The sequence below is a fragment of the Eupeodes corollae genome, chromosome 1, assembly GCF_945859685.1.
Source record: "Eupeodes corollae chromosome 1, idEupCoro1.1, whole genome shotgun sequence".
NCBI lineage: Eukaryota > Metazoa > Arthropoda > Insecta > Diptera > Syrphidae > Eupeodes > Eupeodes corollae.
The window spans coordinates 116086470-116112995 of record NC_079147.1 but is presented as its reverse complement, the minus strand read 5'-3'; the positions used below and the strand labels follow the sequence as shown (position 1 = coordinate 116112995).

Genomic DNA, 26526 nt, shown 5'->3' with positions numbered 1-26526 from the left:
ATATAGTTTTCAAATAATTTGGAGGAAAAAAATATAGTTGGAGTTCTTAGTGTTTTTTATTCGTTTTTTACAGTTAAAAACTACTCACTGGATTTGGATTGTTTAGAAAAATCCTGCAAACTGCTTTAACACAAAACAAATATAAACATTTAAAACCAGGGTTGTTGCGGATGTACAAATTTTGAGACTCACATCCGCGGATGCTAATGCGGATGCGGATTTTAGAATTTATTAAATAAAAACAGTTTTAAGTCCGTAAATAAAGGAAAAATGTATTGACTATCTTTGCGTTTAATAATTAAATTTAAAAACGGGTGAGTTATAAATCAAGATTGCAGCCTTCTCAGACTGTAATCTGTTTCAGTGGATCATATATTAATCCATCTCCACTAAATAGTTTTTCGCTGGGAACACTGGCTAGTGGAGGTGAGAAATATCTCAGTGCAACTTTGGAGAGCCTTTTAAAGTCTGTTTGATGGACTTTCCACCAATCAAGTGGATTGTTATCCAATTATAGTCTTTTTTTATTTCGGTAACATGCTTACTTTCATCGGAGAAGTGCTTCGGGACTAGCGTTATCAGATTCTCATTCACCATCGTCTTCAGTTGATGAATCTAGCATCATTATAATATCGCTTCTGAAGCAAGCCTTGTAACTTAAACCGGACGTTCCTGGTTCCGAATGTAAAGTCTCATCCATTTTGTTCTGTTTTGTGTTGTTTGCATTTGGTGACAACGTAGGAGAACTGGTGCTTAATGGATCGTTTATCATCTTTAGAATTACACCTTTTATTCTTTTCTCAGTGATGGGTTTGAAATATGTATGCTTATAGCGAGGGTCTAAGTATGTTGAAATCGTTGTCTTGCAAAGATGAAAATTTTGTTGAAAAATGAGTTTTCAGATTTAAGGCTGCCAGCCGAATGGCATCAGTGTCAGATGGTTTTGATAAGTATTCATCAAGTTTTTTCTTAAACATTTGAATTATAGGAATCACAGATGATATAAGTGCCTGAGAGCTGCTTATTTCACGAGTAGCTTCTTCAAAAGGTTTGAGTAGTTCAAGGCAGCTTTCAATTATTTTCCACTCTTCTGGCAAAATTGGTTCAATATTGTTGTCATTGGCATAAAGACTTAATGCATCTTTATCTTGGAAAAACGCTTAAACATGTTGAATATGCTATTTTAGCGTGTCACACAATCTTGGAGTACTTTAAGATGTGGTTGATTAAGTCTGTCCTGAATTTTTTCTAGCTGTTTTTGAACAATAGCTGAATAGTTGAAATGGGTTGAAATTTTTCTTTAATTTTTGCTTAATGTCTTTTATATTTTCGTGCGATTGTAAACCATATCGAATTTGCAATTCGTGCATCTAGTAAATTATAACAGTGCTATCTAAATCAGTCAATGATGCTAGTCGCATACCTCTTTTCATATTGGAGCCCTCATCTCGTATAATACAGTGCAATTTTTCTTTCAAAATATTCCATTCGGTAAGCATTGTATTAAATTCGTCTGCAATGATGTATCCTGCATGGCATTTTTTTAGTTTTCTGATACTCCGTGGCGAGTTAAGCTTAGCTTAGCTTGAGCTGGGATCAGTCCAAATTTCAGAAGTAAAAGACATGAAGCAACTTTTCCGTACAGTTCATAGGAAATAAAATCAGTAAAAAAGTTTCATCCTCTAAAATTATATTCGGGTGCTAAAACGGCGAAATCCAAGTTCGTCTTACAAAGTTAAATGGTAAATTTTGAAGCACTATTATTTCTCCAATCAGTTTGCCAATTTTATATGAGTTGCTGCTTTTAATATTCCATTTTTTCCCTTTTCAAAGATTCTTCTAACGAAAGTTGTTTCTTTGCTTCTTGTAAAGGTGTTACAATTTGTTCTAAAAAGTAAAAAGATGGTTTTAAGAACATAACAAACAATTTTGTACGAACAAAAAATAAGGGAACTAACAATCTATTTCAGAATTGTATGTTTATACAAAAATATCATACCTGCATCTTCTTTCTTTTTTTTTTTCATTGTTGGCGCTCTCAAATAAAACAAACTCTTCTGGGCTTTGACTTCAAGTAGTTTTTCAACGAAGAAACCTTGCGTACTTTGCGTGAGTATGTTTTACGACATATTTTGCATTCGGACATGTCAGGATCATTTTTATTTGAATTAAAATAGATCCAGATGCTGCTTTATGTTGGAAGCGGGATTTATGTTCTGTACCTGTATCACTTTTTCGCTTAATATATAAAAATAAACTGTGTCCTCTGACCACTTAGCAAGAGCTTTTATATCCTCAAATCTGTGACCATTGCATATGGCTTGTTATTGCTTTTGTCGTCGCCTACTTGGGACCGAGGTTTTTTAATTTAAAATTTGTACTAAGGGTGAAAGGGTCGTTTTTATTATTTATGATATAGTATGCCGTGCTGTTGCTATTTTTCGAATTTGAAAAAATCGTTAAGAAACATCCGCATCCGCAACAAAATCCGCATCAGTTTAAGCGGATGCGGATGTTGGACTTATTGCGAATAATCCGCAATTGCGGATGCGGATGCGAATACAAATTATGACAATTACCAAAATTGTATATTGACTGATGTGATATGCATCACCTGCTTTAATTTCACTTGAAGTGATTTTGAAAAGTATTCGAAGCTATGAAATCTATCGAATGATACCACCCTGAAAACAAATTTACTCGATTTTAAATTCAGATTTCGATTTCATTTCATTTTCGATTTTGGGAACCTATGCATCTGAATTTTGTCTACAGACGTATACCATATATTTGACTTATGCACATATTATTTGTATACGTTTTCAAACAACTCTTAACGCAGATTCCCAAGATAGATATTTATTTTCTAGAAATATTTCTGTATTCAAAAACATAAAATAAGAAAAGTAATCGAAAAGTGACACATTTTAGATTAAGTTTTAGTATGATTATGAATCAAAGTTTTTATGATGATGAAATCAGTTACATTACGCATAGATATGTACTCAAATAAAAGTAGAACTGCAAAGAAACAAAAATGATTGCAATATGAACATATTTATGGCAAACTCTCGTTAGCCATCACTTTGGTATAATCGTATAATTCTCTTGGAGATGTCAGCAAGAGCATTTGGCCGAAACAACTTTCAAATAATTTCGATGTCCGATGACGAACTAATGCTAATGCACAAATGTGAGAGGCGCCAAGATGCACTTGCGCTGCAACCTCGCAAAGATGATGTCAAAGACTACTAGTTAAAAGTTTATAACTCAAAATATGTATAGATATTTTTATATATACAATACATACCTGTTTTTCTTCAAATAAATTAATGAAATAAATAATTCATTCTTAGGTTTCAATATCAATAATGAATGATGTTTAGCAACCTGCAGCTCACATACATTTTGATCAATATAAAAGATTAATAAAAACAAAGCAACGTCTACTCCTGAATGTGTTAATAACGTCTATAACAAAATTTAAAAACATATAAATATAGAATATATTTATATAAATATTTAGTATGTAATCTACCTGTCAAACAATTAAATTTTTAATTACCTATCACTGATTTTAAAAGACTTGGCAGTATCACGCTTTCCAGTAAAAGTACTCAAGAAGTACTTTGGTTTAGGTAAAGTAAATGGGCAGACGATTTATGACGACATCGCCACATTTAGATCTATGTTGATGCACTGTGATACCGCGAAGTATTTAACTTGCCTCAAAATAAAATATAAAAACCTATTATGTCTATGAATTCTCTTGTTCTAACCATAAAAAGGCTTTTATAAAGCATAAAACCGGCTTCCTAAAATGCCTACAAGTTCTTCAAGATTATTGAAGAAATGTCTGCCTAAGAATTTGTTCTAGTGTGGCATAGTGCTATACAGTGCCATAAGAAGTGAGCTGTATCTTCCTCATCATTGCAGCCTTTCCACATGCCATCGGTGGTAAGCTCCATTTTTTGTTTATGGTAATCCAACAGGTTGTGAACTGTTAATATACCCACAAGTAATCGTAAAGATTTTTTGTCCACGTGAGTTTATACACTGCCGTAATATGTGAACGTCTAAAGCCCATCGACAACAACCTGATAGATCCTTATCAGTGTGGTTTTAGACCAGAAAAGTCAACAGTCGATCAAATATTCACATTACGGCGGATCCTGGAAAAAACCCAAGAACACCAAGTCGACACCCACCATCTTTTCATCGATTTCAAAGCCGCATATGACAGCATCTTCAAGGACAAGCTGTATAGAGCCATGTCTAGTTTTTTTTTAACATCGTGCTTGAAAGAATAGTGCAGAGCTCACACGTCAACACTAGATGCACTACCTATCTTTGAAAAGTCTGTCCAATCACTAGCATATGCTGATGACATTGACATAATCGGAAGAACGCAGCGTGATGTCAATGGGGCTTTTGTGAGTATTGAGGTAGAGGCGGCAAAAATGGGTTTAACGGTTAATGAGGGCACAACAAAGTACATGCTGTCGTCAAGAAAGTGCCTACAACACCGACGTCTTGGTGAAAACGTCAACATCGACGGACGTAACTTTGAGGTAGTCAAGGACTTCGTCTATCTAGGCTCCGCCGTAATCGCAGAAAACAACACTAGCGCTGAGATCAAACGAAAAATAACTCTTGCTAACCCCTGTTTTTTTGGGCTAAAAAAGCAATTGAGTGGAAAAGTCCTCTCTTGAAGGACGAAAGTGTCGCTATATAAGACCTTTATCATCCCCGTCCTGCTATATGGTGCAGAAACATGGACTATGACAAAAGCGGACGAAAGCACCTTGGGTCGTGATCTATGAGTCTAATTTTATACTGTGAACTAAGAACCTTCAGTACTTGGCGCCAGTAATTTACAAGCTTTTATTGCTAATTGGCTATTCATATAAATGGTTATATCAGCTGGTGATATCGTCATCATTCAGACCAGTTTTGCAGCACTTGTCAATGCTAATACCTCGGTTTTGAAGACATTGCTTTAATCGGGGAGTTTCAGAAAAGAAATCTGCACTTTCTCCAGCATCAGTTTTCGAGCCTTAAGTATATATGGATATTGTAGACTCACTTATGTGTGGGACATTGTTCACAAATCCGTTTCTATCAGGGAAGATAGCACTAAAGAGTTTATTGAAATTCTGACATATGGAGTCAGGCAGTTCTCGCATACATTGTTTGCTGTTCCCTACGTAATGATGCGCTGTTTGAAGTAATCTCCTTAACATAAAAGTCCAGTATTAGAAGATTGAGTAATACTTCCATTCCTGAAGTGCATACCTTCGCTCCTGTTATGCTTATATTTTCTTGTCCTCCTTTTATATATTTGAGGGTACACCTTCTTGAAGTTTTCCTCTAAATGTTTATACTTCGATCTCTGAAGCACCTAGTTCACATTAATCTATCTTTGTTTTAGCATAAACCCGATCCAGTTTTTAATAGATTTTTTTTCAACTACAAGCATAACTTACCAACACTGGTCAAAATCTATTTTCACAATAAAATTTTAAACTAGTGCTCTAACTTAAAAGCTATCCTGCGATGATATGCTAGGACGGTGACCTCCAATTGTCGATGCATTTCCTTTATTGAAATGGGTTTTACTTTCTAATATGATTTGTTTATGAGCTAGCAGTGCATGAACAGAAGTATTGAATAACTGCTTCCTTCTCTTCCTCATCCTAATCCATACACCTTCTGCAAAAGTCATTTGAGAATACGCCTAGCCGGGCGTGCTTTCCTATTAAAATGCGCCCGGTTATAACACCGATTGTCGAGCTTATATGCGATCTGCTTAGAGATAGCAAGCACCTTGAGCACTTTAAATTCCGGAACGGCACCCAGCAAAGGTGAATATTTAACTGTTGTGCCCATATCTATGAGAGATAATTGACAGTTATGGGCTGTTATAGAGTTTGTAGACACAGAGTCCAGACATTCGATAGTGGCTTGACTATTTGAAAAAATACGGATATCAGATGTTGATATCACGTTTTCTCGAAGCCAGGACAAGACTTCTTTTATTGCCAAAAGTTCTTCCTGGAGCACTTTACAATAATTGGGAAAGCGAAATGAGAGACTTAATTTCAGTCGTTCTGCCGTTACAATGTCCATTTCTTCAAAACTAAGTTAAAAAAACGTTCATTCTTAAACAGTCAATATGTCCATAGACATTATAAAAACATCAAAGTCTTCTTCTCAGAGCTCAACATTTGCATGTAACTACTTTTTGTCATTTAAACATATGTTTCCTTAATTTGCATATTGAAATACTTTAAACATTCATTAGTTCTATGAACAACAATCCTTTTAAATTAGTTGTTGTTTCATCTGCTTACATAAAAGGTAAAAGCAGACATTATAATTCTTGGTCATTGGTTCATACATACTAAAATAAAAACAAAGACACAAGCTACAAATACAAAAATTGATTTCACAATGCAAAGTTTAATGGTTTGTTTATATTTAATTAACTCGATTTTTGTTTTCATTAAAATTTAAAACATATTTTTATTAAAAGACTGAAAATATTTACCATGATAATTTCACATCATTTCCCTCATCGCGAACAGCTTTCCACCATATACATGCATATTTTTTAATTTATCGTTAGCAGTTCCTTTTGCTACTAAAAAAAACGCTTTTTCAATGGAAAAGATAATCCGTACTGCTAACCCACATACTGAAAAATATCGAATACAATGGGTTTGTTAAAAATGTATATTGAATATGGATCAAATGTGTACGAACATTTTTAATTGATTTATTATGTAATAATAGTGTAAACATAACACTTTACATATAAATTAAACCTCAAAAAACTAGTCACCAAATGTATTTAATATTATGAAATATATCTTAAGCAATGTTAATAATGTACAGCACTAAAATGGTTGATATACAATAATTTATTCCTGCAGTAATCAATTTATTATGTTTATTAATTTTTATTAAAAAAGTTTTTGTATTTTATAATTTGACGTCATACTAAATAATCATAGTGATGAAATATTCGTTTCTCTTACAAAATGATGACGAACTTGAATTTGTTTTGTACGTTGTCTATAAGCTTCATTCATAGCAAGATCAATCGCTCCTCGATTATCACAAAAAATGTTGGTTGGAGTTAGGTTTGTATTAAAAATTTCTTCTTCAAGACCTCTTAACCACAACGCTTCTTGCACTGAGGATCCTAAAGCCATATACTCAGCTTCGCAGGTCGATAATGCTGTAGTTGTTTGTTTTTTAGATCCCCAAGAAATCGCTCCACCTTGACTGAGAAACACGTAACCTGTGATTGATTTTTTCTCATCTGGATCATTGGCATAGTCAGCATCACAGAAACCTTTTACATTAAATTCTTCTGACTTGAAATAGTTCAATTTGTAGTCAATTGTTCCTTTTAGGTATCGCAACACACGTTTAGCTGCCTTCCAATGTTCATGTCCGGGGTTATTGTTGAAACGACTGAGTAGGTTTACTGCATAACATATATCGGGACGAGTTAACTGTGCAGCAAACAACAAACTTCCGATTAACTCTTGGTAGGGAATTTTAGCCATTTCTTCTTCTTCTTCTTTTGTTGAGGGACTTTGTTCTTTGCTCAATTTCACATTGGAATCTAAGGGTGTACTAACTGGATTACATGATTGCATGCTAAAACGTTCAAGCATTTTTAAAATGTATTGTTTTTGATTTATTGATATTTTTTTCTTAAAATCATATTCTAAATGTAGTCCCAAAAAAGACTTTGCTGGTCCAAGCACTTTTAATTTGAAATTTTCTTGAAGATGTTCTACTAATTTATTTCTTGAAATTTCATTTTTCCAAAGTATAAAAATGTCATCTACGTATACCATCAAAATTAAAAAATCTTCAGAACCTTCATCAAAAACATAAATACATTGATCTGTTTTCAACTGCTTGAATCCAAATAGTTTTAATACTTGAGTTAACTTCATGTTCCACATTCTTGACGATTGTTTAAGTCCGTAAATTGGCTTGTGAAGTTTTAAGACTTTACCTTCTGGTATATCGAGACCTTCTGGAGCTTTTAAATAAATCTCCTCTTCAAGATCACCTTGCAAAAAGGCTGTTACTGCATCTAAGTGATCAATATGTAAGTCTTTGTTCAGTGTTAATGATAAAAGATAACGCATCGAGTTGTATCTAATAACTGGTGAATAAGTCTCTTGATAATCCACTCCACTACGTTGTCCACATCCTCGTGCTACAAGTCTTGTCTTGTATCTCGATATTTCACCTTTTTCATTTCGTTTGGTCTTAAAAATCCATTTTGTTGTTAAAGCCTTTCTTTCCTCTGGTAGATCTGCTATAGTCCATGTCTTATTTTCTTCCAATGAATTAACTTCATCTTTTGCTGCTTCTGACCATTTTTTTGCGTTTTCACTGTTTATGGCTTCATAATAATTTTCTGGATCATCGTCACAGTGAACGTTATCAGCCAAAAAACTAACACATTTACTCCTTTTTGTTTGGTTTCGAATTCTTTCAGAACGACGAATAATTATTTCTTTATTTTCTGTTGGTCCTGGTATTTCTTTTGGTTGAGGTGGTATAACATATGCGTTTGAAGTACTAGATAAATCTAATTTAACAGAATCAAGATTTCCTTCTTTTTCATAACAGTTTTCCACTAAATCTTGATTTTTTGCTGTTTGTTCTTGGTTGAATTGTTCAGATTTTTCTGTTGCTGGGAAATACATTTCATTTTCTATAAATGTAACATTACGACTTATTAGTAGCTGTCTCTGGATTGGGTCATATAATCTATAGGCTTTAGTTGTTTCGGAATATCCCACCATAATACACTTTGTGGATTTCAAATCCCATTTCTTGCGTTTTTCCTTAGGCGTTAAAACCATAGCAATGCATCCAAAAACGCGCAAATGAGACAAATTCTTGTCTACGCCACTCCAAATTTCTTCTGGCAACTTTGATGAAATATTCGTCTCCTTGAAGAATATTTCTAGAGTTTTCCTTTTTTAAATTAAACAACTTCTTCGTACGTTGAACAAAAACAGAATAATACAAATTTTATTTCAAAGTCAAAACATATTTTACAAAACATAAGTGATCATATATAATTAGAACAGTAGATTTTATATAAAGTATTTTTCATTTGCAACACATAGTTTTGAAGAAAAATCAATTGATGGTTTTTCTGAAAAAGCAAATAAACTTAAAGAGAAGAGCTTGGATGCGTCATCCCGTCTGTAGTTTTGTCTTGTTAAAAACTTTAACAAAATACGAGTATTAATAACTATATTTGGTGTGAGGTAAATAATATGAAGTCAATATCTTCCTTTGTTCTCATAATACTTGAGTAGAGAACCATTTCTAATCAGTTTTTTGCTTTTTTTTGTTTCCGTGTTATTGTAAGAAAGTTGTGAATTGAATTATTTTTAAATTGCTAAAAAGTACCAACAATATTGGATATGATGAAATATGTTTGATTTCCAAATATGTGTTTGTTAACGAGATTCTAAGTCGAATACCGGCTTTTACCAATTTTATTCGAATTTTATAAAAGTTTTTAACTTCCCATAGAAAGTTATTGTATTAAGTCCGATTTGTCAAATTGAAAACTTTGACATTTCTGGACGTTTCAAGGTCCCTAGAATCGCCATACAAATATTTTAGAAAGATGTCTGAGCGTGCGTATGTACGTATGTACGGTCGCTACGTTTTTTTTTCGTCGTCCATAGCTCAAGAACCAATAGAGATATCGACTTCAAATAAATTTTGCTCTCAAGGAAATTGAGTGTAGTTTTTTTTACCATAGCAGTTTAAAAAACGTGAACATTTTGGTTAACCATAAATATTTCATGAACCAATGATGCTAGAGACTTGAATTAAATTTTATATCATATATTGTAACGTGATAAAAAACAATTACATTTTTGGAATGTATTGAAAATTTTTAAAACTAAAATATGATTTTATCTCGAAAACAATTTTGTGCAACGAAGAATGATGTCTGATAAAATTTTGAGAGAAATCTAACTGACACTTTTTTAACAAAAAAATAAAAACCTAAGCAAACATTACTCAAAGTAGGTAAAAATTGAATTTCGACACAAATATCTTTTCAAAAATTTGAAATTATGTCCTCAAAATATTATTTTCAACATTAGGAAAAATTTTGAGAAATTAATAAAACTTGGTAAAAATTGACTTTCGACATAAATAGCTTCAAAACTTTAAAATATTGGCTTTAAACTACTTTTATCTTTCAAAAAATATTGTTGTCAACATTCAGTAAAATTTTGAAAGAAATCGAATTGACATTTTTCTTATAAGAAATTAAAACCCTTAACAAAATTTTACAAAAGTTGGTAAAAATTGATTTTCGACTCAAATATCTTTTCAAAAATTTGGGATTATGGCTTCCAACTTAAATATTTTAACTTAAATTTAAAATTGTTTTTACATTCGATACAATTTTGAGAAAAATTGAATTGACAGTTTTTTAAAAACAGTTCTAAAACTTGATTAAAATTTACTTTGGACTCAAAAATTAAAAATATTGGCTTCGAACTCATTTATTTCACAGAAAAAATTATTTTCGATATTCAATAAAATAAAATCTACAAAAAATAGTACACAAATTTGGTAAAAATTGGTACATATAGACAAATTTTTAAATAAGACAAATCGACCGACGGGATGGGAAGTTATCAGTGTGGGTCGAACTCCAGCCTCTTTTTTATTGCTTTTATACAAACATTTAGACTAGATTTGCCTTGCACGATTATCTTTTGAAAATAATTTTATATAACGAAGAATAACGTTTTAAACATTTGGTAAAGTTTCTAGAAAAATCAAGTTTCTAGAAAAATCAAAGTGACTTCTTGAAATTGGTAAAAATTGATTTTACTGCTTCCAAAATGACTACTTTATATACAAAATATTGTTATTAATATAAGTAATGAATTTAATAAAATCCACCGGACAATTATTTTTTAATTAAAAAAAAACTTTTCGAAAATACTTCTTAAATTTGGTAAAAAAGGATTTCTTCTCAAATATCTCCAGAAAAAATCAAAGTATTTCGTTTTAAATTGTTTAATTCTTAACAAAATATTGTTGTTGTCATTTATTAAATTTTTGACAAAAAAAAATAACTGTTAAAATTGTATCTTGATAACGGACAAAACAAGTGACGTCATATTCCTTTCATTTTATAAAACAAAATTGTTATTATTACTTTGTTTAGCTATTAACAATTGAAGGAAAGTTGTTTCCTGTTATATGATATATGGTTCTTAATATTTGGTTATATTTAAAAACAGTGCTTTCCTCTAAAAATAAATTGATTTAACTCCTAGAATACATCTTTTCATAAATGAGCTTAAACTTTGGTTTTTAATATTGCATATCTACGTTCCAATATTTTCTGTTAATGATAAGATTGACTTGTTATAAAAATTCTGTTTAAAAATAGCTACTACCAATGGGAATTTATCAGTGTCGCATCTCATTATTTAGAGAATTGGGAATTGAGTTAATCCTGTCCTAAGCTACCATGAAATTTTCTCTTTCGAGATTTTCCCGAAAAACCTCTTAAGTATCTGTGGTAAACCTGGTGGTCTTGTGGAAAGAATGAAGTTTTTTTTCCTATCTAAGAAGGTTAAATATTTCCATTTTTTTACCGCACTGCAATATATGCAATTATGAAAATGAAAATTTCGTCAACCGAAACAAATAACTTCAACAGAAAACTTAACTTTCCATAATCAAAGGCCGATACCATAAAAAATATATACTTTAAATAATTACTCTTCACTCATCGTAAAATTTAACGCTTATTTTAAATTTATTTGCAGATGATAAAAATGATGGTTACTGTTGTGATAGTTTTTACAATTTGCTGGCTTCCATTCAATATATTAGTGGTAAATAAAAAAAGCCCTGTTAACAGCACAATAAGATTTAATTAAACATATCTGATTGCAGCTCCTTTTAAACGACGAAAGCTTCATCGAATGGACTCCACTTCCGTATTTCTGGTTCGCATTCCATTGGCTAGCAATGTCACATAGCTGTTACAATCCTATAATTTACTGCTATATGAATGCAAGGTTTAGAGGTGGGTTTTTGCAGATTATTTATAAGATTCCTGGATTACGAAGGTGCTGTTGCATGAGAAGATACCAACGGGGATCGGAAAGAAGTTTCGAGGGACATGGTGAGTGTTATAACTTATATAATTTTTTTTTTATGAAGAATAAGTCTTGATCTTGGGTGGATTAAGCAAATCTAAGGCCCCAAAAATCCTCCTATTTATATTTTATGCTTTTAAAGAGTAAGAAGAAATTCAAGTAATGGGTGTTTTTTGAAAACGTATAAAACATAAAGTTTGGCAACTTTATTTTACCTTGTGGCCATTTTATTAGTTGCCAAGTGATATATTTTTGATGCCTAAAGGTTTTTATTACAATAAGTCCGTACTTCTTTAAAAAAGGCACGCTAGAATCAAGGGTGACGGCTATAAAGTCATGATTAGTAACTTTTTCGTTTATCGAAATGAACAACCATGATGTGCAGAAGCTGTGGTTTCATAAAGATGTTGCAACATTAAACACCGCTCGTGACACAATTAGTTTATTGCGGAAAACAGTTTGTACGTTTCACGTTACGGACCCTATAATTTGACTTTTTTAACTCCCTAGTCTTACGAATAAGCCTGAAACGATTGGCCAATTAGAGTAAAACATTAGTATGTTATTCCCGATATACGTCCATAAATGTTATGTCATGAATGTTAACCGTTGCGGTCATATGCCAAAAATCATATTAAATTAACAAATAATATTACCAGAAAATTATCATTCGGCTAAAGTAAAGCTTATTTACATTCTAAAAATTCATTATTATCTTATTCAATTTCAAAGTTATATTTTCTGAGAAACACCCTTTTGAACTTTAAAACTAACTTAAATCTTAACTTGTGACTATAAGTCAGAGTAGTGGTACAAAAGGAGTTTGAGGTTATAGGTGTGTATTTAGTTAAAATGAATTTAGATTTAAATTGGCCAACCACTGGTTTCGGGTCAGGATTTATTAAAGCCATAGGAAGTGTGGTGTGTTGGTAAATAGAAAAGGCGAAGGTTTTTCAGAAAATGGGTGTTAGTGTTAAAAGAGGAAAGCAGTCAACTGAACCAGATTATTGAAAGATGCATTAAAAGTATGTCAGAAATTTCTCTACGTTTATGTTATGAGTTGAGGTTTAACATCAAAAGTGATGTAATCGTCGTCGATGGATATCTTCTGCTCTTGATATATTACATGTATGGCTTGATATGAAGGTCAAACTTGAGACGCAAACTCCCGTAGAGGTTGATTTTAAGAGAAAAAAGGGGGGGGGGGCTTAAATGACTATACCTTGGGGAGGGGCAGTAGCGACTAGAATATAATTTTTATATTCAAGATTTCTAAGATAAGAAGTAATTAATTAAAGAAAAGGGCAATTAAACCCCAAAGATGAAACTTTAAATACTATTACACTGTAAGACATTTTGTTAAGAGCTTTGCTGAGTCAATTTAAACCATATCAACTTCATTGCCTCTTTTGAAGTCTTTATAACAATGTTTGTTAACTAAAGTATTGGCACAAATTAAGAAATTTTAAGAATAAAGAAACAAAATTAATAGCTAGTTAATGACTTCTTTGAGTCTATTGTAAATCGAATAAATAAGATTTTTGGTTGTTTCTTGACCAATTTTGGACCATTCATCAGCAAGCATTGTTTTTAAGTGAGATTTACTGCTAATAGCGTGTTTTCTGATTCTTTTATTAAACACATTTCAAAGATGTTCAATGGGATTCATGTCTGAAGACTGTGGCAGTGTTTTGAGAGTATAAGAAGTATTGTAGAAGATCCATTCCTTGACCACATGAGCAGTATGTTTCGGATCATTCGGATATTTAATTTGCTTTTGTCGGAAAGTATAATTTTGTGACAAAAGTCTGATTACTTATTCACGTAGGCTTTTGCGTATTCCATACGCTTTACGGTTTTGGCCGTGTTTTTTCGAAATCGTTTTCCCAAATTGTTCCGAAATATCTGCCGCTTATTCAGAGAACGTGACTTTTCAATTTTTTGTATAGAATTTACGATAGACCTTCTTTCCTTGTTAACTCATTTATTATTTCATTTTCGTTATTATTATTATTTTATTGAGCTGTTTGCATCTTTTAACCGGTTAACAATGCTGCAAAGTATAACGGCTTCTGTAGACAATACCCCCGATCTCAGAAAATGATTTTCCTTTCGATTGCAGATCTAAAATTATTTTTCTTTCACTATTCATAATTGATTTATCTTTCCTTGGCATTTTTTCAACAATTGTTTATAATTTTTTTTTTAAATAGGCAAAACTACTTTAACTTCGATTTTTATTTGTTTCCAATAATAATAAATATAAGATACTTGAAAACGACTTATAAATATTAAATGAGCAGCTATACGATAGTAAAAAAATATTGGAAATTTCTAAGAACAGTACATTTTTGGTGAGAAATTATAGAGTGTGCGAACACTTTTTTCCGTGAAAAACTGGACTTTTATTAAACCATTAAAATTTGCCTGTACTGAAAATGATGAAAAGTTGTTGTATTTTAAATCATATTTTATATTTTTTTTTGTAAGTAGGCATGTAATTTATTCTTAAAAACAATAGCTGTGGCAATACATTCTTCGATGTGTGTACGTGGTCGCACTGTTTTATTAAATGATCAATAGACACCAATTTCAAATTAATAAGACGTTTTAAAATTTTTTTCAACTTCAGAATTACTTGAGATTGTGAAAATGAATGATTAAAATGTAAAACGAGAAAGAGAATCTGATTTGTCGTTCTTTTCCAGTACGGTTTAACTTGAAGGATAGGTGCAAGTTGAACCATACTGGAACAGCACGACAAATTAAATTCTTTTTCTTTTATTGGCAAAATGTCGATAGCGGAGGACTTTATTTATTGTACAACGATGATTACTCTTATATAAGGATATAGCAATTTGAAAGCTGGGACATCGATTGGCGATGATTTCATGTTTTATTATTATGCGATATGTCACTCTAAAATAATATTCTTGAAGATTTAAAATAAACATTGAAGCATACAAATATTTAACAATGTGCTTCATTTTGCGATATAAACAGATATTATTTATTTGTACTTATTTTTGAAATTAAAAGTTTTGTATATGAATGAAATATATACATTTTCAGGTGATGAATACACATTTCAACTACAACGTGTAAATACTTGTACTACATACATAAGCACAAGAAAGAAGATTAGGAATAATTCTATGCAAGCGGTAAGTTAAATAAACATGGATTTTTTTTTAAATAAAGCAATGAGTTTATTTTAAGTTAAAAGATATTTTTATTTCAATGGCATGAGAGCTCATCAGTTACTTACTGCCATACAAAACAGAATTAATCTTGTTCTCTGATGCAAGAGACAGGTACATAATACTTTTTTCAAAGGGTTTTATGGCCTCACTTTGTTTACGATGAGGTTTTGAAAAACATTAAATCTTATGCTTTCAGTATAAAAAAAAACGTTCAAGAGTTATTTTTTGATGCTGATTTATAATCTTCATCTATATATTTTTAATATGATTCAAAAACTGAATGTGATCGCCCTTTGGAGATTTAATTTGTTATGAAAACAAAAAATACTTTTTGGCTGGCTTTCTTTTTTTAACACGGTATAAAGAGCTCAACTTGACTCCCATTCAAACTTCACTCATCGAAGCGATCAATGTTTAAATGTATGTTTCTCTCATGATCAATGAAATATGGTTCGGCAGAAATTCAGTAATAATTTGGTGAAATTCAAAGTTTTGGTTTACATATTGCTCCATTTTTTCTTTCACATTCAGTTGAATATTTTAAGTCTGAAAACCACAAAACCACAAACCACTACTGGTGTGCCACAGGGCTCTCTTCTATTTCCAACACGCTTTCCCATTCCGCAACTTCTAATCCAATGTATTGACGATAGTATTCTTAGCTTTCCAGACTAAAATCCCTCTTCTCCGGATGTGGAACTGCAATGACAAAATATAAATATAAATATAAATATAAATATAAATATAAATATAAATATAAATATAAATATAAATATAAATATAAATATAGATATAAATATAAATATAAATATAAATATAAATATAAATATAAATATAAATATAAATATAAATACAAATATAAACATAAATATAAATATAAATATAAATATAAATATAAATATAAATATAAATATAAATATAAATATAAATATAAATATAAATATAAAAATAAATATAAATATAAATATAAATATAAATATAAATATAAATATAAATATAAGTATAAATATAAATATAAATATAAATATAAATATAAATATAAATATAAATATAAACAGCATTGTGCAATAGGGAATAAAAAAACTCGTGAAATTTAATGCTTCCAAAATCCAATGCTGTCTTGTATCGTTAAAGCGAGATATACGCCCCTCTCCATTATCCATGGATGGCACTAGAATCTATGAAATTGAATATCTCGATATTCTCGTTATGTGTGTCACCAACCACCGCAGGGTGTTTGAGTTTCCTAAGGCATCAAATTTGTCTACCCTTCTTATTTGGCTGTTATCTACAAGTCTTAGATACATCCAAAGCTTGATATCATCATTAGTTCATTTACTTAGCTCGAACATCGTTATAAAGTTTCTCATCCAAGCATTTTTGAACGTTATTTAAACGGGTCTATGCTCTAGATAAATAGCCAGCTGCATTCCTCTCCTTAAACAGTTCAACAGTAATACTCGTGCTTCTAAAAATGCTCATCAGTATACCTTCAAACCCAACTTCGGTCGCACTGCTAAATACAGAGATTCGTCCTTTAGCCGTCCTACGCGAATGCGGAATGCCTTATCGCACTCTGTCTTTCCCAGTCACTCCAGTTTTCAGGAATTCAAACCCAATGTGCACTGACATCTCTTTTCAAACCCTCTCTTCTTTTTTCTGCATAATAAGGGTAGCTATATCCCCTTGAGTGTGCACTTATTTTAAAACAAAAAAATCTTAAGAAGTTTGTTCGTAAAATAAATAATTACATTATTATTGTTTGCATTTGTTATTATTTCAGAGCCAATTTTCGTGTGCGGAAACAACAATCCTGAGATAGTGGTGGAACAGAATGCTCAAAATCAAACGGACAAAAAATAATTGCATGTAAACGTTTAAACCAATAACCCAAAATATCACATAAAGCATAATGAAAGCTAAAGAAAAAATATATTATAAAACAAAAAAAGAGTCAATGTTAGATTATTTATAAGCAAAACCCATTATAAAATTTATAGTTAGATAGATGTAAAGTGTATCTTTTTTATGTTTATCACAATAATATGTTAAAACGTTTAAATAAATCGCGAAACCAAATAAATATTTGGTACCTATAACGATCATTGAAGTAACATTAGAAATAAATGATATTCATGGTAAGAGTATGTCCTATATTGTTATAAATTCCCAAAAAATTGCTCTTATGCCTGAAAATTTAAACTGTTTCGTTACCAAAACACGATTTCTAAGAATGGAAACAATATTGATATAAAACAAAATATTAATTTTAAATTTTCTAAAACAAATCAAATTTATTTTATATAAAGAACCTCTTTGTTTTTTTTTTTTATTTTCACATCATCATCGTCGTCATGACTGGGAATTTTCCACTTTCTACCAGTATATTAAGGTAAATGTGGATGTGGATAACTCCAGTGTTATTCGCTTCAACACCCGCCAAATTATTTTATCCAATAAATTTACATGTCAATCTTTGGAATACAAAACGTTGAATGACGCACTTAGCGAAGAGAGACTTTAAAATTGATTTAGGTGATAAAATAAAGTAAAATTAAATTAAAAAATAACTTAACAAAACTTGGTATAACAATGCAATGATAAATGTGAGGCAACGAAAATATTCCTCGGAATATGTTTTCTTACCATTTAAGAGGTAAGTGTTTGGTATCAACAAAGCGATATACAAGGTAAAGGTACATATGTATAAAATAAACAATAAGATTGTTTTTTTTTCAGATAACTCAATTTACTTATTTATCAGATAACTCAATTTACAATAATCGTTGAAGTTTAAATTTATTTTTAAACATATATTGATTTTAAAAAATATATAAATACAATTTTACCAGCATTTCTTATGAAGGTTAAGAATATTTTTTAAAGTTTATCAAAGTCTTTTAGAGCTCGATAGATAATTTTGTTCGGTACATAGATATATGTGGATATGTCATGAATTTCATAAAAAAAAGAATAACATTTTTTGTAATCGATATTCATGTTTTCGTACTCTCCACACACAAAGTATATAAAGACTTATAGCAAAAATTAATGAATCCTATATTTATGATAGATTTTGCCAACAAAAAAATATTCAAACATTTTATATTTGTTATTGCTATTAATTTAATCCCGCTCCGCTAAATGAGCGCATTGTCAAACTGTGCATCGTGAGGACTCTACGGGGCGGCACTAAGTGGCTACGTCGACATAAGTTCGTGCAGATTTTTTCGACTTAAACTTTGTTTATTAAACTTCCAACGCCACATTGCAGCAAGTGTGAACTTAAAAAACAAACTGCACCATGATGGTATAATATGAATTTTATATACAAAGCTGTTATATATTATTTTATAATATTGTAATTATGGTAATGGATGTATCGCAATCATGTATAGTCAAGGGCGGATTTGGGGGGTCACAAACAACATAATTTGTATCTGAACCTTACATTCCCATTTTATAAGGGCTAAAGTGACAGCTTTAGTTATTAGACTATTTTAGAACACTGTAGCCCACCAATTTGGACTACTCCATACATATGAAAGCATTCAAAGATTCCAACAGGATTCGTAATGTGAGTTAAGATACAATAGTTTAATAGGTTTTTTGGTGCACTTCACGCAGAAATTGTGTTGAAGCGTAGCTTCTTTTTTTCAATTTGTTTTGGATCAAGTTTTTGGGAGTCTATTATTACTATCAGTCAGCTTACTCGTAGATTGGAGGTGATGCTATAGAAGACCAATTCAATTTTACCATTTGACCTTTTGGAAATATTTTTATCTTAAAGGAATCAACACAACTTAAAAATTATAGAGAGAAAAGTGTTTGGTTCTTTGAATTTAAGGAAAGAGATGCATAATACATAATTTCTTTAAGAATTGAATTAAAATAAATTAATATGAACAAATTAGCTGGGAATATTTTTTACTTCAGTTATCTTGAGATTCAGAGCTTTTATATTATATTTATAAACATGAAACGTTCATTGTCAAATTCAAATAGCCATTAATTTAACGAAAGTGTCACTTTTGCTGTTTTTGAGAAATTTATATTTTTGAAATGCATGTTTTAATCTCAGTTCTAAAACATCTAAAGCAAATTCAATTCTTAAAGAAGATTTCTTAAATTTGTAAAAATCTTAAAAGTTTTGTATTTAATAGAAAATCAATGTTGAAAAAAAACACGTTAAGAAAGCCTTAAACTTTTTATGTGAGGGAAAAAAATAAGATGGAATTGAAGACGAGTTATAGGAATTTAAAGTCAACTCAATATCAAATTGGCAATCTCTTACTCAAGATTTCTTCTTAGCACTCTAAATATTTGCTTTTTCTCTCAGAAAAAACAGAAAATTTAGATGTTTTTGACAGAAACCCGGTTTTTGAGGAATACGTTAATAACAATAACAAATTTTTAGATGAAACCTTTACTTATATACATAACTTTTGAAATGATGGGTGACATTACCATCATCAACACGATTACGTCACTCGAATATTGTCGTAAAGTTTCTTCTCTTACCCTATTTTACCTTTATTTTAATGGACTTTGCTCTAGTTGCATTCCTCCCCTTAAACAACTTAACCGTTGCACCCACGCTTCTAGGAATGTCCATCAGTTTACCCTTGAGCCCTACTTCGGCCGTACTATGAAGTACAGAGATTCATTTTTAAGACGTACTACGCGAATGGGGAATGCTTTGCCACGTTCTATCTTTCCCTATCATTGCAATGTTCAAAAATTCAAAAGCAATGTTCACCGGCACCTCCTATCTAACCCTTCCCTCTTTTCCTAATGCTTACACTGTATCTTTGGAATATTAAAGGTATAGAAACGCCTTTTAGTGTTAGTTAAAAAAAAAAAAAACTTAACTTCATAAGATTTATGGCTCTTATATTCCCCCTAAATCGTAAATTTGTCAAAAGTTAATAAGTCTGTGCGGAACTATTGGAATAGGGCTGGATTTCCGATTCATATTGTGTTCTTTGTCATGTCCTCAGTTAAAATTATTTGTTCAGTACAAAGTTTATAGCACTAAAATATACATTTTATTTTCATATATAAAAATATATAATTTAAAATATAAGGGTGTTTTACCCATTAACACAATACAATACAATTTAAGATCTATAACAACAATATTTTTTAATGTCAGAGCTTGAGTTAAGTAAAGTAAAAAGATAAGTTTTTAACAACAGACATATCATAGGACTGTGTTTACCTCAACTGGAAATCGTATTGCAGTTTTTAAGGCTTTTCAACTTGATTGAAGTATTGATTCTATTAGTGTTACGAACTATTTATGACCATCACTCAAAACTTGTTAAGTCAGATCTTTTTTTGGCCGATCTTTTAAAGTCTATGATTACGAAGTATGATGTTCTTCCTATGAACTTGAACAATGTTTTTTTTTGTACCTACAAATCTTAAGTCCTAAAAACGTCATCGTAAATTATAAGTTAAAGCCAATATTATTTACATAGATTTTTGTTCAACTGAACTTTGTCATTATAATAAATTAATGTCGATCAATATTGGACATTGCAAAGGAAAAGGAGGAAATTGAATTTTAAAAATATATAAATATAACCAGTGTCATGCATACAGCATTATTTGCTCTCGCAATATTGTTTTTACCTTTATTTATTATAAATCATGTTACGTGTCTTTAAAAATGATTCATTATGCGAGTATACAAGGACTGATTTAAAAAACCAATTTGAGAAACGTGACAGCGAATACACAACACAGTGCCATGTCATGTCCAGTATCATGCAGAATTTCGAATATTATGATTTATGAGGACCTGGTTTCTCAACGTTGACGGTAATAAGGTTGATGTATTCCTATGATTATGTCCTTTTGGAATAACAGCACCAGGAGCGCAACCAATACAGTCTTACAGCAATGCATGTAAGTATAAGTCTTTTAAAGAAGCACAATAGAAAACATAAAGCACTAAATTATGACATCAACATCATACGTGTCATGACATCGCTCCCTTCTTTTGCAAAGGACGCACAGTCAAATATTGAATTTTTTTTGTCAAAACCATAAGAAAACGCATTAGTTTAGATAAAGATCACGTTTTGATATTTTTTGCTTAGTGAGGTGCAATGAAAAATGTTTCAATGAAATAGAATCAAATTAAAACAAGAGTAAATTAATCAAAATTGAAATTGTCAAACGAAAAGAATAAATAGTGTTAAAGCAGTTCCTACTTACAAAGAAAATGTTCCCGAGAAAATTAATATTTAACAAATATTGATTGCTTTTTGAGATAGCAAGGCCCATTAGAATCCGGACAGTGAAAAATGAAATTTAATTTAAATTAATATGTTGATAACTATCATCATTTATGTTTTTTTAGTTGCGACACGTAGGAACTATATGGCAAATTTTGAATACGTACAAATTTCGAACTCGAGATTTCATTCAAACATGACATCAAGAAGGAGAAAAAAGTGGATCCTCTGATTCCGTCCGTCTGTCCCTACTGCCCAAACCATTGGGTTGATTGACTTCAAAGTTGGAAACTAAGGATTTGCGTAAGGCATATTTTTTCATTATTTTTAAGGCTAAAATAACAGTATTATACTTATAATAACATAACATAATAACAAATATTTTGGGTTAAAATCGAAAATTCGATTTTTTCATAAATGAGCCGATAAATTTATCTTTAAATTTTCTCAATTCTCAATGATCAAAAATGTCATCATTTTTTTAGAAATTCTATTCTCGAAAATGGATCATCATCTTTATCTTTAATGATTCTGTCCTACCTTAAAAATCAGTATCATAACAGATTAAGAAACATTTTTTTTGCTTTGATTTTTGACTTTTGAGTTCGAAATAATATTGTTAGAACATTTTTGTAGGGGTTTACTAGTTCATAAAACCACTACAACAGTTTAAGCATTTTAATTATAATCCTCCACAAAACCCAACCTATTCTGCTTTGATTGATGTCTTTTAATAAGTACCTCGAAATTTATAGCACATCTACGAAAATCATTTCTATTTTACTCTATGAATCCGAAGTTAATGTATTCTATATATGTACTAAATAGACCAGACCATCACATGCATATGAAAATTTTGTAAATTGGTTAAAATCAATAAACATACTGTAATTAACCTGCAACATGATAGTAGACACCTTCGTTTCAAAATATAACACGGAACCCTTAAGCGACAGCACATGTGTTCCTATTTAATTAAAATTGTTATTGTTTTCAGCGAATGGCGATGAACATTTGAAGTTAATTTAAGGAGTAAATTTTCCATATCCGTTTCTGTACTATGTTTTGTACGTGCTTTATTTTTTAAATTCAATAAATTCACAAACCCATTCAAAATATATTATCAGAATGAACTTCAAAGGATTAATTGATCTCAAGTAAAAGGAAACAAACTTCATACCTATTAATTAAAATGTAGAACAAATATACATATTATAAACTATGCATTGCCCTTTTAATATTATAAACTTGCAAATAATCATTTTTTATACATTTTTAGTTATTTGTGAGTTACATAATCATTTTTTGAGAAATAATTCAAAAACGTAAAACCGCAAGACGCAAGAAATTAATTAACTTCTAATCGAGTGTCAATGTTATTTAAGGATGAATCGTTAAAGATAAATTCACAAAACCAAAGCTAACCTGTAATGTCATAGTTTCAATTTCGGCTTTAGTTTATTTATTTATAAAGCTTATACAGTATAACAGATATCTTATAAATTTGTGAGAGCCTATGACTAAACTTTAGATAACAATTCAAAATAAAAAAAAAAAATACAAAGGAAAATAATATTAAATAAAATTAAAGAAAAAAGAAAAACAAATATTCATCGATAAAATATTATTTGACTTAAAAACAATGCATTAATAGAAATAATAGAATTGGAAGAAGAAAAATAGGAGAAAAAGATAGTTAGAGTTAAGAAGAGATGATAAGCTAAGTTAAGTTAGTTGCTTTGGTTGGAAAGATTTGTATACTTTTTTGGAAAAGGTGCATATCACTTATATCCGGCAGATGAGTGGGCAGTGAGTTCCCGAAGCCACATGCAGCGATGAAAAATTTCCTTTCTGAGGTCAAACACGAAAAGCGTGGCAAAATTACCGATTTTATTAAGCTGAATCTCTTGCAAACTTGAAACATTGTAGTACCTGTTTAACCCAAAGATGTATCGAATGATACTATTAAATGCTATGTTTAGTTTATTTTTGCTGATGGAATCGCAGTTGCAAAAAATTTCGCATCCATGAGTGAGAACAGGTATAACTAGGGTCCTTACTAGCATTAGTCTGCTTTAAACGGAGTAATGTTTTGGGCGGTCCACAGCGTTATAAGCGTTCCATAAGTTTTATCTATCAATTGGTTGATGTGATCAATGTTCTATTGAAGATAACACCTAAATTTGTATTGGAATATACGAATTCTAATGGGTTCTCGTTTAAAATTATGGAAGGAAAGTATGTTTGTTCTAATTCTTTCCATGATATAACCAGTCATTTGGATTTGCTTGCGTTGAGAATCAACCCAATCCAAGACGCCCAGTAGGATATCTTTTCAAGTTCTTGATTCAGAGTGAAAACGCAGTCTTTAATTAAACCCAAAGGACAGCTTTTGTAAATTTGAATGTCATCGGCATAAAAATGTTTTTATACGCATTTATAATGAAACCGATTTCATTCACATATAATGAAAATAGAAGGGAGGATGATCCTTGGGAAAGGAGAGATTTTCATTTAAAAAAACGGCTTGCTTTCTATCATTCAAAGCAGTTTAATAGCTTTGGAAGATATGTTCAATCTGACACAGTTTATTCGGAAGTATCGAGTGATTCACCATGTCGAATGCTTTTGAAAAGTCTGGTAGGCCGATAAATCTGCTTAATTGTTTATGCATTTTCCTTTCACAAACTTTAGATAGAAAAGGTCTAAATTTCATTACAAAGCGAGTTTTCGGGGATAGGAATTGTTTTTGCTTTTTGCGGGAAAATGCTAGTGGTAAGGATTGTATTTATTACATGTTTAAAGTAGGGTAGAAGCAATGGAAGAATATAGCTTTAATGAAAATTGAATTCAAATCATTAGCACCAGGGGCATTGGACTTTATACTTATGGAACTTTCAAATATGTCTAAGGCGTTTACACAATCGAAACCGAATAACGTGTCTGTAATAGAAGTTAGTGGTATGGCATTAAGAGATACATGATCTTTTGATGTTATTGAAAGTGTAGAAGCAAATTTACTGTTTAGCTCATTTATATTCATTGCAGGTTTAAAATTACTTCTTTGTTTAATTATTCCTAGCTGTCGGAGGTTGTTCACTAATTTCCGACAATCGGATCTTAAATCTAGACGGTTAGAGTAGAATTGTACTTTTGCGCGTCTAACCTCTTGAACTATTTTATTTCGTAGTGATTTGTACACTGAGCTCGTTAACACGGAAACGTTTCCAGCATCGATATGCTAGTTTATATCATTTTCAAGATGTGTTTTATTGATATTCTTATAATCTCAAAACTGAATTCTAGAAATCACTTGGTTTACACTTGAATTAAAATCACAGGTCAAAAAATAAAACCATGTCTAGAAAAAACTAAAGTTTCGAGCTGATCATATAACAGTATTCGATCGATTTCTCTGACATAGTAATGATCTAATAGTGTACAAAATGACTGAGAAAAATGGGTTTGTAGAGTAATGTTGACTGAGTGCAAGTCGAAGGATGTAATGTTTTCAATTAACATTTTAACAGTGAAATGGTCACAGTTAAAGTCACCATATACGTTAATGTTTGAAGAGATAACAGAATTTTCTTTAATAACTCTATAGAGTTGTTCCAAATCGATATATGTACCTATTAGGTCTATAGATGGTTCCCAAGAGAAGATTTCCTTAACTGCCTTTAACCTCCAAAGCAAATACTCGCAAGAAGAGCAGGGTAACGAATAGAATAACTTCTTACAGATAAGGTTTTCCCTGATGCATAGGTTTGTGGTGGTTAGGGTGGTGATTACATATAATGAGTATTTTTGATTTTATGTAAACCCTATAGAATGGACATGAGAATTCTTAGTTCATTAACATAAGCATAAAACAGAAGGAAATAATTGATGAAAAACATATTTAGCTATGTAAGTACATAATATGTGCATACATTTCTACGTTTTACTTTCACTAGAAATTAAATTGAAATCTATTCAAAATATAAATTGAAGCTGTGAAATTTACTTTTATGAGCATCAATTTCAATTTTTTTTTTCGAACTCAAAACGAAATCAATATTTGAAAGCTGTCTATCGCGGAGGAACGCAAATATGCACCAAATGTGCATCAACACTGTGCAAATAAGAAAACACATATATTTTATATTTATTTAATTAAAAAGCAAAGAACGAATAAAAACATAAGAAATTATTCAAATTATGACATATTTCACCTGCTTTAGTTTCACTGGAAGTGATTTCGAAAAGTATTTGACATTTTGAAATCGATCGAATGATATAACACTGAAAACAATTTCACTTGGTTTTCATTTTAGATTTCGGTTTCATTTCACTCAGTTTTGGGAAACTTGTGCACTATGTACAATTAAATGGTAAAAGAACTTGTGGCGTTGTGATTAGTACGTAGAAATGTCATGGCAGAGGTCTTGGGTTCAATCCCCGCCATGGAACCGACTACTTCTTCAAGATTAATTCTAGTAAAAACAAAATGCTTTATAAATTATCGTCCATCCCTGACATTACTCGCACACAGAATTGGTTTAGATCTCTAAGTCACTATATAAAATTTGGTAAATGCAATCACAAATGATTGATTTCGCACAAGGATTTCTAATCTATTTTATTATTTAAATTTTTTTTTTTTTGTTTTGAAGTAGTTGCAAAATTTTTTTCATTAATTTTCAAGTTTTGCGGTCGACTCTAAAGTTTAGGTTGATGTCATTACATCAAAAATTACTGCAGCTGGATATAAGTGAATATTGGAAACGAATTTTCGTAAGTAATCTAACATTTTTTTTAACGCATAAACTTGGTCTACCAACATGATAACGGTCCTATTCACTTTGTGCACATAATATCTGATCTAAACATTGCACG

General features: G+C 30.8%; 1 protein-coding gene across 1 annotated transcript in view; it reads left to right on the top strand.

Annotated features, from left to right (window-relative positions):
* The window catches only part of LOC129942677 (RYamide receptor), a 99212-nt gene extending 81662 nt beyond the window's left edge, over positions 1–17550 (top strand). The window contains exons 5-8 of the mRNA XM_056051719.1: positions 11865–11933; positions 11995–12226; positions 15273–15364; positions 17187–17550. Of these exons, the coding sequence (XP_055907694.1) occupies positions 11865–11933; positions 11995–12226; positions 15273–15364; positions 17187–17225 (432 nt within the window). The 3' untranslated portion in view covers positions 17226–17550. The remainder of the gene's footprint in view (positions 1–11864; positions 11934–11994; positions 12227–15272; positions 15365–17186) is intronic.
* The last annotated feature ends 8976 nt before the right edge of the window (positions 17551–26526 follow it).